Source organism: Necator americanus, chromosome V (assembly GCF_031761385.1).
Source record: "Necator americanus strain Aroian chromosome V, whole genome shotgun sequence".
Lineage (NCBI taxonomy): Eukaryota > Metazoa > Nematoda > Chromadorea > Rhabditida > Ancylostomatidae > Necator > Necator americanus.
The window spans coordinates 36,465,996-36,481,225 of NC_087375.1; the positions used below are offsets into that span (position 1 = coordinate 36,465,996).

General features: G+C 37.8%; 2 protein-coding genes across 2 annotated transcripts; one reads left to right on the forward strand and one right to left on the reverse strand.

Moving 5' to 3' along the window:
* Positions 1-555: 555 nt before the first annotated feature.
* On the forward strand, positions 556-8,692 carry RB195_016275 (uncharacterized protein; the record flags this gene model as incomplete). The annotated part of the gene is made up of 14 exons (XM_064207358.1): positions 556-586; positions 1,269-1,345; positions 2,382-2,478; positions 3,764-3,855; positions 4,259-4,388; positions 5,392-5,486; positions 5,542-5,613; positions 5,720-5,830; positions 6,479-6,613; positions 6,685-6,812; positions 6,917-7,044; positions 7,311-7,454; positions 7,590-7,683; positions 8,638-8,692. The coding sequence occupies 14 exons, from the start codon at positions 556-558 to the stop codon at positions 8,690-8,692; spliced, it is 1,389 nt and encodes a 462-aa protein (XP_064063239.1).
* Positions 8,693-11,784: 3,092 nt separating this feature from the next.
* On the reverse strand, positions 11,785-14,193 carry RB195_016276 (uncharacterized protein; the record flags this gene model as incomplete). Its single annotated transcript, XM_064207359.1, has 2 exons — positions 11,785-11,971; positions 14,108-14,193. The coding sequence occupies 2 exons, from the start codon at positions 14,191-14,193 to the stop codon at positions 11,785-11,787; spliced, it is 273 nt and encodes a 90-aa protein (XP_064063240.1).
* Positions 14,194-15,230: the final 1,037 nt, after the last annotated feature.

Below are 15,230 nucleotides of genomic sequence, written 5' to 3' on the forward strand. Positions count from 1 at the left end.
CTTCATATGCATTATAATTTCATTTTCTTGCACTTTTCTGTTCAGCGATCGTCCCTGATCCTGCTTGAATAATTTCCAAATATAAAAATTTGTGTACTTTCATTGGAGTTGTTCTCTATTTTATCACACTAATGTGTTTTACTTTTTACCCCATTTTAGTACAGATTCCTAGTTCTTGTGAAGGTTTTATTTGTCAGTGTTGTGTCTACGTAGACAAACTTACATTATAAGCGGAGCAGAAAATATTTGGCTTCGAATTCCGTGCATGCAGCAGAATGTTAGAAACACCCGGCTTGAAGGCAAGAGAAATGACTCTATAACTAAAAAAAAGTGTGTAAAAAAACTAGGTTGAGTAGATAAACGGCTGATGGAGTCCGAGATCTGATTTCTCGATCACTGTTTAGATTCAAAACTTTTGCGTCGAATGCTTGCTTTCTTGTTAGTACTGTAGACTGTAAATACGAAATCTTCTGAAGTCTTCTGAATTACTGTTCATTGTGATGATTTAAACAGCAACAACTCAAAATCACATCCATTTCAGACTTTTCCTTTGAAATGATGAACGAATCGGAATGTGACACAAACGGTACGTGAAGTTTCAGGTTTTAAGCCCATTAAAGATTTTTCTTCTTTTTGATTGTTCTTCAAATTCGGCTCAATGCAGCGCAGGATGTGTTGCTACAATAAGTTAAAAATCCTCCATGCTTGAGATATTAGTATATTAACATTATATTAGCTGTTTGAGTCGGAACGGAAAATATCGAAGCATGTTTAGTTAGTTTTCGGTCCACGACGTAATCTTATAAATTTACAAAGGGACAGACAAAATTAACGACTGTCCCACCTAGATCGCAACCGCTAGCTCAACCGCGCCACTTATGTACGCAATTGCACCATTATTCAGGTTGTTTTGGCCCATCTATACATAGTCAACATCGTCAATGTTTTCTTGGAGCTACAGCCCCTCACAGATGTCGGTAGTTCAGCCGTTTCATGGAAGCCGTTTAATTCATTCAAAAGAATTTCCATCCGCATGTTTTTATGGTTGAAAGAACTACTTTGAAAGTCCTATAGTGCCCTACACGTCGTACGACAATAAACTATCTAAGACTAAGAACCTAGCGAAAAAGACTGCACACAAACAGGAAATCGTAACACTCATATGTTTGGACCGTATGAATTGCAAGTCTGAATTCTCAAACTCAATTCTTGTCGCTATTATTGGTGGCTCGTTCTCGGTCTTTATGCAAAAATCCCTCTTTTTTTAGACGACTTTGACTTCAGTGACCAATCTTTCGTGGACGTCGAGACTGTTGATGATTCCTTAGAGGGAAATGGAGTGAAGGTAATCTAATTAATCTTTTTCTAAGATACAGCAAACGATTTATAGAGTACTGATGCATGAGATCTTTATTGCAAATGTCTGTCACCGCCTATGGAAACATTGGCTTTTGCCAAAACATGGATGCTGCTTTTTGCTTCCTTCTGCTTCTTGTAACAACTTCGTCAGGCGTATAGTAGTAATGTCACGTTTGTTGTTGTTCTTCTTCTACAAATATATTTTATAAGATCATTTTTGAGTAGGCAGTCTTACTATTGCCATCCTCACGAGCTCGCACTTTTACTACTTTGGGACAGCTCGCTGCCATCAGAATGCCATCATGAATGCCTGTGAAGCAGTTTTTTTCGCAGCACGCGTACATCTACACTCCCAAATAGTTTCCGAAAACTAAAATAACACAAGTGCTGTAGTAATTTTCTTAACGGATGTTTGTTTGGATGAGGCATTTTAGCGCCGTGTTAGGCTGTCCTATAAGTATTGGGAGACTAAGGAAGTGTTGCAGCATGGATACTTAATGGTGTTCCAGCACCTGCTTCAAGGATCTATGCAGTCAGAATGGGTACGGGTCCTCTCCCTATAGCTTTTCCCCAGAACGCATTCCCCTCAAATCCCGCCCTTCACTTTTTTTTCAAATTTGCCGCGTCCACAACTGTCAAGACATCAAGAAATCTCAAAAATGGAGGATATCGACCAATTTCGTATGTGGGTTGGTTGGGATTTTTGAGCGTCATTCTTCCTGGTTCCGGAAATGACATCATTTGAGAGGGTCTGAGTTCGCGACACTCAGTCGATTTCAGAACGTCCCAAATGTATGGTAATCTCTCTCTCTCTCTCTCTCTCTCTCTCTCTCTCTCTCTCTCTCTCTCTCTCTCTCTCTCTGAGTTTTGATTTTTGAATAAATGTTATTAACTTATTATTATGTTATTTTATTAATATCTGTGAATTTTAGAAAGCAGAAAAGTTTGCAGCGGATTAAAAGTGAACACTAATACTTTGGCTTGTGATCGCTACCGTTTTACATCAAAGTCAATAGTTCTAGGGAAAGCAAGCATCTCTTGTACTCTCCGTAAACGTGAAACGTAATCCATTGCAATTGAGCACCCCAAATACTCGTCCATGTTTCGGATCTCTGCAAGGTTAGTTTTTAGTTGTTTTTTTTTTTAGTTTTTTCTTTCAGATTTAAATGAAGAGATATTTTACATTACTTAGGGATAGACCTATTCTATGTTCCATTATACCTTTGAGATTTTGTTTTGTTTTTCTTCTTGTTCTTGTCGAGTTGAGTTGCAAATTTTTTCAAAACATAATAGAGTGAAACCGACATGAAGCACGGTGCAATTGGCATCACTCAACGAATCTCGGGTGGTACGGGCTTCAGCCGGGTAATGCCTATACGGGATCGTAGATTGTGGGGAAGAGGGTGATTTCGCTCATCTCTCTCTGTATCAGTGTGAACAGACGACCCTGGAACGCTGTTTCTTACGACGTCCTCTATTGCAGCGCCCTCCTGCCTGCGACTCGTCGGAAACCCAATCGCGCTTCATGTCATTCTGTCACGACAGTAGAGTGTTCTATTTCGCACTTAACAAATAGTTTCGGAAGCGATTTGGTGAAGAAGCTGAGTAAATCTCTATACTGCAATCTCGACCTGTATATGCCACATCGAAATTTGACTCAAGCTGATTTGTTGAGTTTAAGTTAACTTGTTTGTTTGTCAAAAGCTACCATTTTAATTTTTATTGGGAGCTGTCATGAAAGCTGCAGACTCGAACAGTTGAAGTTGAACAGCAACTAAAAAATCAAGCGCTGTTTCATAATTTTTTTGCAGCTATGTCTCAAAAAGGAAGATTCGTCAGGTCTCTGACCTGTCTGATTGAGGTGAAGTTTGGATGAAAAGTTGGGGGTGAACTAGCTTGTTCACAGAAATATCGGTCTATTCTCGGGACCAGGTGACGGCCACAACGCTCTTCCATAATCCATACTATTTCACTGCTTGATGACACGAATACTCCCTCTTCCCTCTGCGCTAGCAAAATTCAAAACACACGTCGCAACCTTACGTTGTTCTCATAGCTTGGCATTGCGTGGAAAGCCGTATTCGCGACCAAAACTTCAAACAATTCAGCTACGTAGAATATGGTAAAATTCTGACAGCTCAACTCTCAAAACCATATGAACGATGAAAGAAGCACACTACAATGCAAAAAAAGATATTAAGTATTTTCACGATCACTATCTCATAGGTTTACAAGATGAAATCTGAATGAATAAAGATCTTGGAAGTTTCTTTTTTCTACTCAGACGTTATATTCAGCTGCAATGTAGGTGTCACATCGATCACATGGTCCACTTTTTGCCTAATCGTAAAAGAAGTTACTTTTTTTCGATAATTTTTTGCATCTGTTAGATTCATTCTTTCAGTGGATTTCACACCGCCGCTAACACCTCCTCGCTCCCGTTACGCGATGGTGCGCGAACGAACTACCACAGAAACTATGCCGCCAAACTTCACCGTCAGTGATTTTCCTTTTTATTATCAGTAACTTACAAATTTACATTTTCTTACCCCATAATTATTTTTTTTCGTAGCTAGTAACAAATCCTTTTCAAAAAACCTGGCATGATGGACGCAATATTGATAACTCGATGCTGTAGTTTCAAAGTGTTAGATGAACAGAAACTTGTAGATAAACCCATGTGACTACTATAATCAGGTTATTATTGATTATAAGCCGTTTAAGCGTATAAGCGTATAAGACATTTGACGCTGTAGAGTTCTAGATGAAATCGTTGGTGATTGTTTCCCGTGACACTTTACTTCATGAGTATTTGCTTTTTATGTTTAATGGTTGCTAACAACTGAATTTCCTCACATCTTCGGATCAGTCTATTTACTCGAGCTTCGTTTCGTTACAGAACACAGAGTACTCGGTTTATCAAGGTGTGGAAAATCTAACACCTACATACGTCGTGGACAGCAGCTTCGATGATTCAAGAGATACTCCGGTTTCTGCATTCGATTTTTCACGTCATCAGTTTTCAAGAGGTAATTAAATTATTAATCCATCTTTTGTGCAGTAAATCTTCGGAAAAAAGAATAAAAAATTGCTCTTACGGGTCACAATACTTCTAATTTGGGCAGTTCCTCACTACACGTTACTGTGGCCACCGCATAGATGTTCTGTATTTTGTGATTGAAAAAAAAGATGAAAAAATGCTTCTTTACCAAAATGAACGGGCAAAGTCAAATTAAAGGCATCGTATCACGAATTTTAGTGTTGGTGTTAGGATCCACCTAGTAATTCAGAGAAAGGCGTGTGAAATAGTTTTGTGCGACCCCGTCTTACCAACGATACTACTAATTGCGGGTAATAGGACGATGAGAATCCGGAGCACGTCTGCGATACTGCCGCTTGCTTCAACCGTGTTATTTGGATAGCTGATGTTGGACAACTTGGATGTACGGATTTGTACGTGGGATGATCGAAATAAGCGATTTTGACCATTTTTTTTTTCGAATTTGGCTAGTTTTTCAGCAGATGCGGTCAATTTCATTGATAATGTAGAACAAGAAGTGAAGAATGTTCTGCCACTTGTACTGGATTTAAATCACAAAAATCAAACTCTTGTGATTGAATAGTCATTTTCCTATCAACAAGACATGAAGTGAGATTTTGAACGTTTGGAGTGTTATCTAATAAAATTCAGAGAGATGTGTTCCTTTATAATCATATACTATCGGTGCCGTCTATTCTTCTCAAACGATGACAAAGCATGCCCTCTGCTTTGCTCTAATCGAAAGCTTATTAAGGTAACCCGGTCGAATATGGGTATGGACAGCTACATATACCTTAGCAAATTACAAGCAAAACTTACTGAGACCTGAGTAATAGGATAGGGTTATGGATTGCACTAATAAATCCAATGAGAGTCACTCTCCTACTTTCCCTATTTGATACATCAGATCTGGCTTAATATTTCTAATGTTTTATATAGCTTTGTACATGAAAGAAAAAAAAAAATAAAGTAAAACTTGCCCCTCACTCCAGCTCTTTTCTCTGCAAGACCGCTGACACCGGTACGAACTTATAATCAAGCAGATGTTGACATGACTCTGCCAACACTAAGTTTATTATGTAAAAAGGTTCGACTTTTATGTATATATCGTTCAATATTATACATTGTACTTAATCGTTCAGGACAATAGTGAGATAAGAGCTCGTAAGAGATTCTTCTATTCTTCATGGAGAAGAATGTGCGGCATAGATGGCGTAAGTTCTCTTAACGCTTCCAGTTCTTTTGACACAATTCCAATCGTTGATATATGTATGTTTTTCTGGTTAGAAGATGTAGCTGTTTTTGATAGCGATTTTTTAGTGCAAGAATCAATGCTCCACAGTGAAAAATCTCTGTGACCACTTACAGACATTTCACAACATCTCGACTTACATTACCACGATCTTGTTTTCTAAAGCGGACGACTTTAGGGTGAGTTTTCATCAAATAGTTCATATTACTAGTACTCACATTATGTAGGTTTCTTCGATTCTAACCGTTCTTGCACGCGTTTGGTGTTCCCGCTACTAATTCATATGAATGTTGTTTTTATGCTTTGTTTGCTTTGAAATATAGTCGGGTCAAAACGACATGTGGCACTTTAAGCGACGCGGTGAAGGCAGCAGTTGCAACCGAGATGGTCCCATCGCAAACTGCAGCCACGGGTGGTGCCAGCAAAGGTTACAGTGTGCGCCTAATCGCTACACTCCACCGCGCCGCTTCAAGCGCAGCCGCTTGCGCAATTTGCACCGTGCTTCATTTCGTTTTGACTCTACTATACTTTACTAATTTTGGCGCTAGGAGAATCCAGTGTGGTACGGGAGATCTATTGTTCACGTTTCCACGTTTTTGAGGACTGTTATCATCTGAGAACAAGTTGCTTGAAGTTGATAATGTAGTAGCTCAATAGCAAGATTTCTGCCTAGTTGCTGTTTAATCGGACTTAACATTAGACAGTGCGACCAAATGTTGGCGTCAAAGAGGTAGCAGTTTCCGAACAAATCACTGCGGTCGTGAATTCTTGCTTAGCCTTAGCAAAATGCCGTTGTTCGCTGGAAACGAAGTATTGTTCGATTTTAGAGCTTCTTAAAAGAACTATCCGACGATGAAATTACGTTCCGACGGGATAGAAAGAAAGGAATATTTGGAACATATAAATGCAGACAATTATTATTTGGAAATGCTCCGAGACTACGCATTGTCAATCCAACTAGAGTTAGTGGCTATCACGTTTTTTTGAGAAAATTACGAACATCCCTGTCGATAATATGAGAAATCCTTCCTAGGGCAATGTGTCATCATACTATGATATGGATTATGATTGCTGCGAATATGGTACTCCTTCCAAGGGTCCTTTCATACGTGAAGGAGGAGAATGCCCGGCATTCCTGTCTGCGAAAGCGGATGGTAATCGGTAAGCTATCAATTTGTGATTTCTCCACGAATCGCCAATTTTCATATGTATGAATTTCCTGACTATTTTATTTGTCTATCGTGTTTGGTTGATATTATATATAGAATAAAGGTGCTCGTATGCGACTGGCACCTACATGGTCCCATCATTCCAAGGCTGGCACTTCAGAAGATCGAGGACCTTTACGTTAATAAAAAGATGCCAGTTTCTGCGATAGCAAGAATCATACGAGGTGATTTGATTATTTAAGCAACAGCAGTACTATAATATAGGAATTAAAACGATTGTGGAAACAAATCTTCAAATATGATAAGCTTGTTCGTTCTAATGTTATTATTTATATTATTTACAAAATTGCACGGCACATGTTCGATTAATTGACTGATTTCCTACTAAGTCCATGACTAAAATACGAGTTTCTCCGAGGCTGAAATATTTCCTCCAAGTCCGAAACCTACAGGTTTCGAAAGTTCTGTTCCTGTTCACGATCTTCTTCAGGTACCGCGGGGGAGTTCTGTACGAAAGGAAGTGATGTTGACGTACATATTCGCTCTCTAAAAGATCGGCATATTCAGTTTTTGTGTCATTACGTCGTTAACAATGTCCACGACACGGAAAGCACAAATCCTCACATAAATCTTGGTACGCGTTTATTTTCAAAGAAGGAAGTCTCAATATTTCTTTCTTCTTATCGTGAACATCTTGACACTAGGTTTTGTTTTAAGTTCAACAGCATATATAGGCTAGAATACGTTGCTTTGTACGGATCTCGTGCAGGTTCTAACATACTGACGGATTTCGAGCGACGCTGCTTAGAACAGCAATGGACGCCCGTACCATTGGGACCAATTATTTCAGAACCGCTACCTATGTGGGTTTCTGTTTCGATTCGTATCATTCGTTAAACTGCTCTTCTTTCATTTGTAACAGGAAGCGGAAAGATATAAAATCAGACGGAGATCTTCTCCAAATATGTTTAGATTGTACGTCTTAGGCTGCACAAGTATTGTTGTTTTTCTTTTTCTGTCGCGATTCATCATAGCATCATTACGTCCTCCAGCAATGTTTCTGTCATGCGTGATCCTTACTCTACCCGAGTATAAGAGTATATAATATAGGAAGATGTTAAGCAACTACAGCAGACAACTATGCTTATTTCTTTTCAGAAAATAAACTGTTCTACAAACATTAGGTTATCCACAAATTTTTGCATTCTTACGAAACAAAGAGGAACTGCAATAAGTTTAACTTAGGAATGAGCAGTTTATAAAAACATTTAGAAATAGCCAGGTATCAGTTTGTACCAATAACGTTCTGTCTTTCTTCTTTTCCCCTCCAACAACTCTTTTTCGAAATCAGCTAGCTGCAGCATTTCGATAAGAAAGGAGAGAAAGAAATTAAAAGGCGTAATGGATCAAAAAGAAAGGAGATTTTGAAGTGAACTGCAGGGACTCTATTGTTCTTTTTCTCCTCACGGTGGCATTTTACAACTTAATTGCTGTGTAGTGATTGGTACCGCATCTTTGTTGCACCCTTAATGATTACCATCAAAGTTCACAAAATCGATATATATGTACTTTTATCTGCACCTGTTGCAAATTATCACATGTTCTTCCCGTCATGAATGAATGTTCTGAGTTTCAATGCCGTACAGTTTGTCTTTCTGTTCAATTTTTGAGTTCCGGTTCTGGAGTCAGACTTGCTCGGAAGTCGAGAAGATCTTCCGAGCAAAATTCAGTAGAAGGTGAATCGCGTACTATCGATTCTAGTTTCTTTCTATCTTTGTTCTGCCATATGCCGTTAAACTTTCTAAAACGTTTTTCAGAGATGTTCGTCAAAACGATTATATAGTGAACGAGGAGACGATTCCACATGGCTAGCAAGACACAGATACGAAGCTCAACCATATTTTCATTGTATACTTTGCAACGTTTGTTTACATTTTCCCATTTTTAAAATTATTCTTTGTACTTCTCGCTCTACAACATATTCAACATTATTGAAGAGTTTAGTTGTGATTTCCTTCTATTTGGTTCAAAATTTTTCAAATATACAAATGTTGCTCGAATTAGTGGTGAGATGGTGAATAATGTGGTTTTCGTTGAGAAAAAGTTTCTTCTTCTTTAATTATTCTTGTTCTTTTGTTTTATGGTCTCATAATTGGAAAATGGATCTCAGATCTACTTTATGCAAAATCACTTTGAGCTATAATTAGTCTTTTAACTTTATCATGTTGGTAAACTCTACTCGATTTCGATTATTCGTCTAAGATCTCAAATAGTTAGTCGAATTAGTCTGTCTTTCTTCATTTTCCATCTTAGTTCTCACCAATCAAGCAAAATTCGTGTTTTACAAACAGTGTGACACAGATTGCTTTTGCAGACTCGGTTGTACTCTGAAACTTTTTGAAACTGTTAGCCACCGGCACGGTTGGCAATGTATAATATCCAATTCAATGTCTACTCATGAATTTCGTGCTGTGTACGCAATTGCGTACCCTCGTAGGTTGTTAAGGTCTATGTTCATATCATGATTTGTTGACAAACTCGTTATTGTATCGTGCTATCTGCCATCTTTGTTTTTGTTGTCTAATTATCCTTGGGGTACTGTCTCTATGTGTGTAAATCTGTCGTTGAGATCCTTATGAATTTAGTTATGTTTTCACCTTCTACTTAGTAAGATAAATTTTTATTCTTTTTGTTTCGGTTAATGTCTACAAAAATAAATATTTATACTTGCTTAGTAACATATGAGTGTGCAGCATCCAACCAATCGCAAGTTCGATTGAAATTCTCATGACTCTGGCGGGAACTTGAGACATACGCTAAAGATTCTTCTTACCTAGGGATTTTTCTTATAATTCCTTGATGTCCTCTATGTTCATTCTCGATTCATTGCCATCCTTTGACGCTGTATCGTATCGCTGTATCGTGTATAATATTCAGTTTTATGTAATTAACGCGCAATTTAGTTAAAAATAATGTTGGATAACGATAACTTTTAACATTAGAGATGATTTTCTTTCTTTTTTTCTTGACCTTTCGTATATTTCAAGGAAGATGTGGTCGTTTGGAATTTTCGCTTCACTATTTCAATAGTTCTGAAATTACAATTGTTGCGAAGTTGTTGGACTGAACCCTTGTAGAGTTATAAATAGTGAGTTATAAAGAGTGGAACGTTTTAGACCTCATTTTTGCCTTCACTAGATATTTGAGCTGTTTTTAATTTTATCTTCGATTAATTTCAAAACAATGTGGGATATTCAAAAGACTTTTTAAAATCTGTCAATTATTTCAGGACATTGCTTACAGGTTTTTTTTATATTGAGCAGTTTTAGCTTCTCACTGTAGGCTTGACAATTTTGAACCAATTTCTTTGTTACTGTCAGATTACAGGAAGATTATTTCTCAGATGATAAAGTAAGGATTTCTTCCAACAATTCCAAAGTTAACTCGAATTAAATACATAAGTAAGTGATTGTACGCAATAAATTACGCCATTATGAATAATTTTATCACATAACTGATGAAAATTAATACGTTTGAAAACCACAAGTCTTAACGAACTGCAAAAATTACAAAGACATGCATTTTGCTCAAAAATAAAACATCTAGCTCACTAAGTTATGTTTATATACAACTATTGCTGCACCAGAACATTAGGAATAAGTTATTGCACATAACGGAATCAGATGAGAGTAAAAACCTGGTCAAGAGGGGTTCTTTTTGTGTAGTCAGTTGAAAAGGACATGAAGCTCGGCGTGTACGCGGCTGCACTCGAGGCGGTGCGATCCAGTCGTAGCGGTTAGGGTCGTGATGGGACCGTCGGGAACCATGACCGCGCGATGATTGGTGCTAGCTGCCTTGATCCCAACCACTCCGCTCCATTTATCGGAAGGAGTATGGATTCCTTTTCGTTAGCACATACTTGCGGATCGGCTCGTAAATCAAATAAACGGCAATGAAATGGAAAACCTTCGCTGGTACATTGAATAATAGACAAATCGCTCGCTATTCTTTCCTTTTGTTTTCCAAATGGAATTATTAGATTTGTGAAGGGATTTGATACGCGAAAGTTAGCAGTTAGGGGATGGTAATGGTTCTGATATTTCTGCTAAGACAAACGTTAGGGACGTAACGTTAGGAACGTTTAGAGGCGCTTCAAATTTCCGCGATCAAACTGGAGATTTGGCTTCTAAAATTTTCATGAATAACGCTCTTAAATAAATTTTCATGACGTTTAACTAATAATTTATATGTAGCCACTGTGAAAATTTAGGTATGTGTCTTCCGGGAACATAACATCTGTGAAATTTCCTAAATACTCATTGTCTCAGAAATGGCAAAAAAGAAACAAAAGTGAAAGAAAGTTTTTTTTTTTTTGTTAATTAAATCAAAATTACAAAACTTTCACCGTGGCATTGTCGGAACCGGTGGCGAATGCATCTCCATTCGGATGGAATCTAACGGTTTTAAATTTATATGCACAATAACTATTGTGAACCCGTTTCATTTAGGTCTGTGTCTTCCGGGAACCTAACATCAGTAACATTTCCTAAATACTCATGCGGTGGAGCGTAGCGGTCAAGATCGTGGTGGGACCATCGGGAACTGCAACGATGATTGGTGCTAGCACTCGCGTCATTGGGTCCCACCCCGATCCCAACCACTCCGCTTCACCGCTCCGCTTCACGCGCAGCCGCGTACGCAAATACACCATGCTTCATGTCGTTTTGACTCGACTATATGCTGAAAAATTGATCATTGTACGGAAACCGTGAATGGAATTTTCATCGACAATGGATTAGCGCCGCCGTTCTTCGATTTCCTTCACACATAGAAAATTCGTATGCTCGTTGGCGGAGCGGTAAATGTAACTTGACAATAGTCATCCATATGATGAGTGCTGAATTTGAATTTGGTTGATTTCTTGAAAAAAAATTTTAAAATATGTACAGAGTAAAACATACCTTTCATGCTACAGAATATCGTACTCCAGTGGTGGAATTCTTTAACGAAAGCATATTTGTGGTCAGCTCGGACGACGGTTCACTTTCTTTTCGTACGGGGAAATTTCTAGCGTAATTATAGCATAATTTGATGACCATTAATAGAATAGCAGCACACATAACACATAGACCCACAAATATGACTCCATCTCTGAAATGTAATGTTTTTTTTTCTGTTTTTTTTTTCTTCTTGTTAATGTGGAATATAGGGTGGTCCACAAGAAATGTGACGGAGAAAAAACTATCCATAATTTTGCACCGGTCAATCCAAATAAAAAGTTTTTTTCTATACAATAGTCATAAAATTCTACATAAGTTCTCACCCATCACATTCAAAATTATTGCCTCAATCCTCAATACAAATATCCAATCACTTCCGGAAATTTTTGAGGATGCGCACGTTCATTTCCCATGCTCCATGCCTTCTTCAGGACTCTTTTCAGCGAATCCAATGACTTGTATTAAAAAGAGCAGGCTTTTTGCTATAGAGTCGACCAGCCAGCAAAATCATCCAAAGGATTGAGATCGGGCGAGCTTGACGTCCGAACACCTTCGTCCAGAAATCCGAAGGATTGATCTCAAACGACTGCAATGTCTTCTTTGCGCCGTGTGCTGGCGCCCAATTTTGCAGGAATGTCATTACCGTTTTCTTTGTTCCAAGGAATCGCCACATTCCTGAATTTTTCGTAACCCGTCACACTTCATGTCGATCACCCTGTAGCGTTGATGTTCTTAACAGTTAGTAGTTTAATTCTTCTATAAAAAAATAAGAAGGATCAAGTTGCTGGCGTATCAATCCACTTGGGATGCGCCAACGCGTTTTACTGTAATTCGTAATGGTTGAGGTTTTTGGAACGCGTGTTCTCGTCTGGTCTTGGAAATAACCTTGGAAATAAGGACCGAGGGGCATTTTTTCGAAAAAGAAAGGAGCTGAAGGATTCAGCTGATACTGAAAATCTCAGCCTGGACATTAAGTGATGTTTGTTCGATTGGGCATGAGAATGTTAAACGGAAGAAACGCGTCGAGGGGATTTCAGCACAAAACTTCAACAATTATTCGTATCCTGACATAGGCGGTAAACGATTAGTTCATTCCAAGTGAAGTGCTATTCCGCACCGTAAGCGGATCAAACTCTCATTTGTTTTTCCCACTTTTTGTTAAAATACATATACTTGGAAAACGGGGAAGGATTATTGTGTCTCCCTAGATTCCCTGAATTTCGTAGATGCATCCAAAAAGTAAATAAATTGATAATTTTACAATCTAATCTCTAGAAAAATTCACAGAATTGAATAAATTTGGAAGTGATTTTCAAATCTAATTCAGAATTTAGCATCTACATTTCTTCTAAAGATGTCGGGTGTACCGCAGTCGGTGAGAGGTTCCACCGTGCTTGCGCACGATCGATCGTAGGTTCGAATCCGACCTAGTGCCAAACGATACTTTGCGGTATAATGGCGGAAGGAACTCGGTCCTCGGTAGATCTCCCTCTTCTCGAATTTTCCAGTGTAAATTCTTAATTGCTTCTTCTGATTCTGATTACTTAATGATCTTAATTAACAGTTACCCAGAGGTATTTGTTTATATTTGTATTACTATTATCGGGGCGGGTGTAGCGTAGTCGGTAAGAGGTTCCGCTGTATCTGCACGATAGATCGGAGGTTCGGATCTGCTCTAGGGTGCTCACCGAGCCTTTCATCCTTCCGGCGTCGATAAATTGGTACCATGCTTGCCCGGGAGGATAAAAACACTGACTTGATAGATCGCCTAGCTCGTGTAAGCCACTCTATAAGCTAGTTACTCCTTCCTGAACCCCAAACGATTCTGAATTTTCAGTGAATCCGAGGTGTCGCATCCGTAACGGATTGATTAGCGCTAGACACTATATCCTTTACCTTTTATTTCCTCTAAATTCGAATGTCATTAGCTTCTCACACGACGTAAGCATTGTTTTGTCAAAGGAAGGAATGATTTTATTTTCATGTTTACTAGAGCTTTAAATCATCAACAAACTGTGACTTATGTGAGAAAAACCATGAGAATACTTATGATAAATACGGATTCAATTACTCTCGCAGAAACATTTTCTCAACAACGACACCGGCCACGCAAAATGACTTTTAATTTGTATAAATTCATTCTTATGACAAATAATGATGATAATTATTGAAAAAAAATTAGAATATAAGCAAGAATAGTCATATTTGATATGATTTTTTCAGTAAAAAAATCTTTTTTTTTTAGATTTACTTATTCATTTAATTTATATATACAAAGAAAACTCACAATGTTGATTGTTCGGGATGATGCATTTCTGCTTCCCGAGCACCGAGGAGAGCGTTCTGATTAATCTGCGACGACGATCCATTCATGGCAACAGTAGTCAACAGACACCGTTCTCACGCGAAATCCGGAGAAGCGATGACGATTAGTGGGATTGCGGGGTGGTTGAGATCTCTATAAGTAGGCGAGTTGAAGTACGTACGCACTGGGTCGAAAGCTCTCGAAGGTAACAAAGAGAACCAGACATATGGTTAAGGAATCGTTGTACTACATAATCATCCACAACAACAATTTTTTTTTGAAGCAACTACAACTTTTTTCGCACTTTTTTTTCTAAAAAAAACACAATTGCTAATTTTTCTTAACTGCTTCGTTTTAGGACCGCTACATCAGAATTGTCAGTTCGAATATTCAAACTTTTTTCTCCAATTTTTTAATCTTAATTAATTTCAAATCAAGCAATTTTCACAACAACAATTTTTTAAAGGCAACTGCAACTTTTTCGCACTTTTCTTTTCAAAGAAAAAACAGAACTGCTATTTTTTCTTAACTGCTTTCGTCCGGAATTCCACCGTTTTAGGACCGCTTCATCAGAACTGACAACTTACGAACGCTTCCTCTCTAGTAGGATGATGTTGTTGTATGCGTTAGGTCGTAGGTCCGATAAATTTCATTCCAGCCTTTCTGAGTTTTTTTTTGTGCAAAATTTTCATGCACCAACAAAATATTTTAATCAAGAAACTCGTCAGCAGAATACTACAAAATTCTAATTCAGATTTTTCTCTTTATTAAATATTTAAATATTTGTTATATCTATATTTATCTATTTATTTATATTTTTTATTTTATCGATCTGATAGGTTTTTGTTTCTTTTGACCTTAGATTCAAGTTGCTGTGAACTGGAATTGTTGAAGATCATGGAACGAGACTTATAGGACAACCCAATCCTTGGATAATTATCCACATGGATGATTCAAATGTCTTATTTCTAATATCTCTCGAATAAACTTCTCAACTCAGTGCATTTGTAATATTTAGGGATAATTAAGATTAAGAAAAAAGATTAAGAAAAATGAAAATTTCAGAGAAAAAGAAAAAATCATTCAAAGTAATCCAACAAGAATG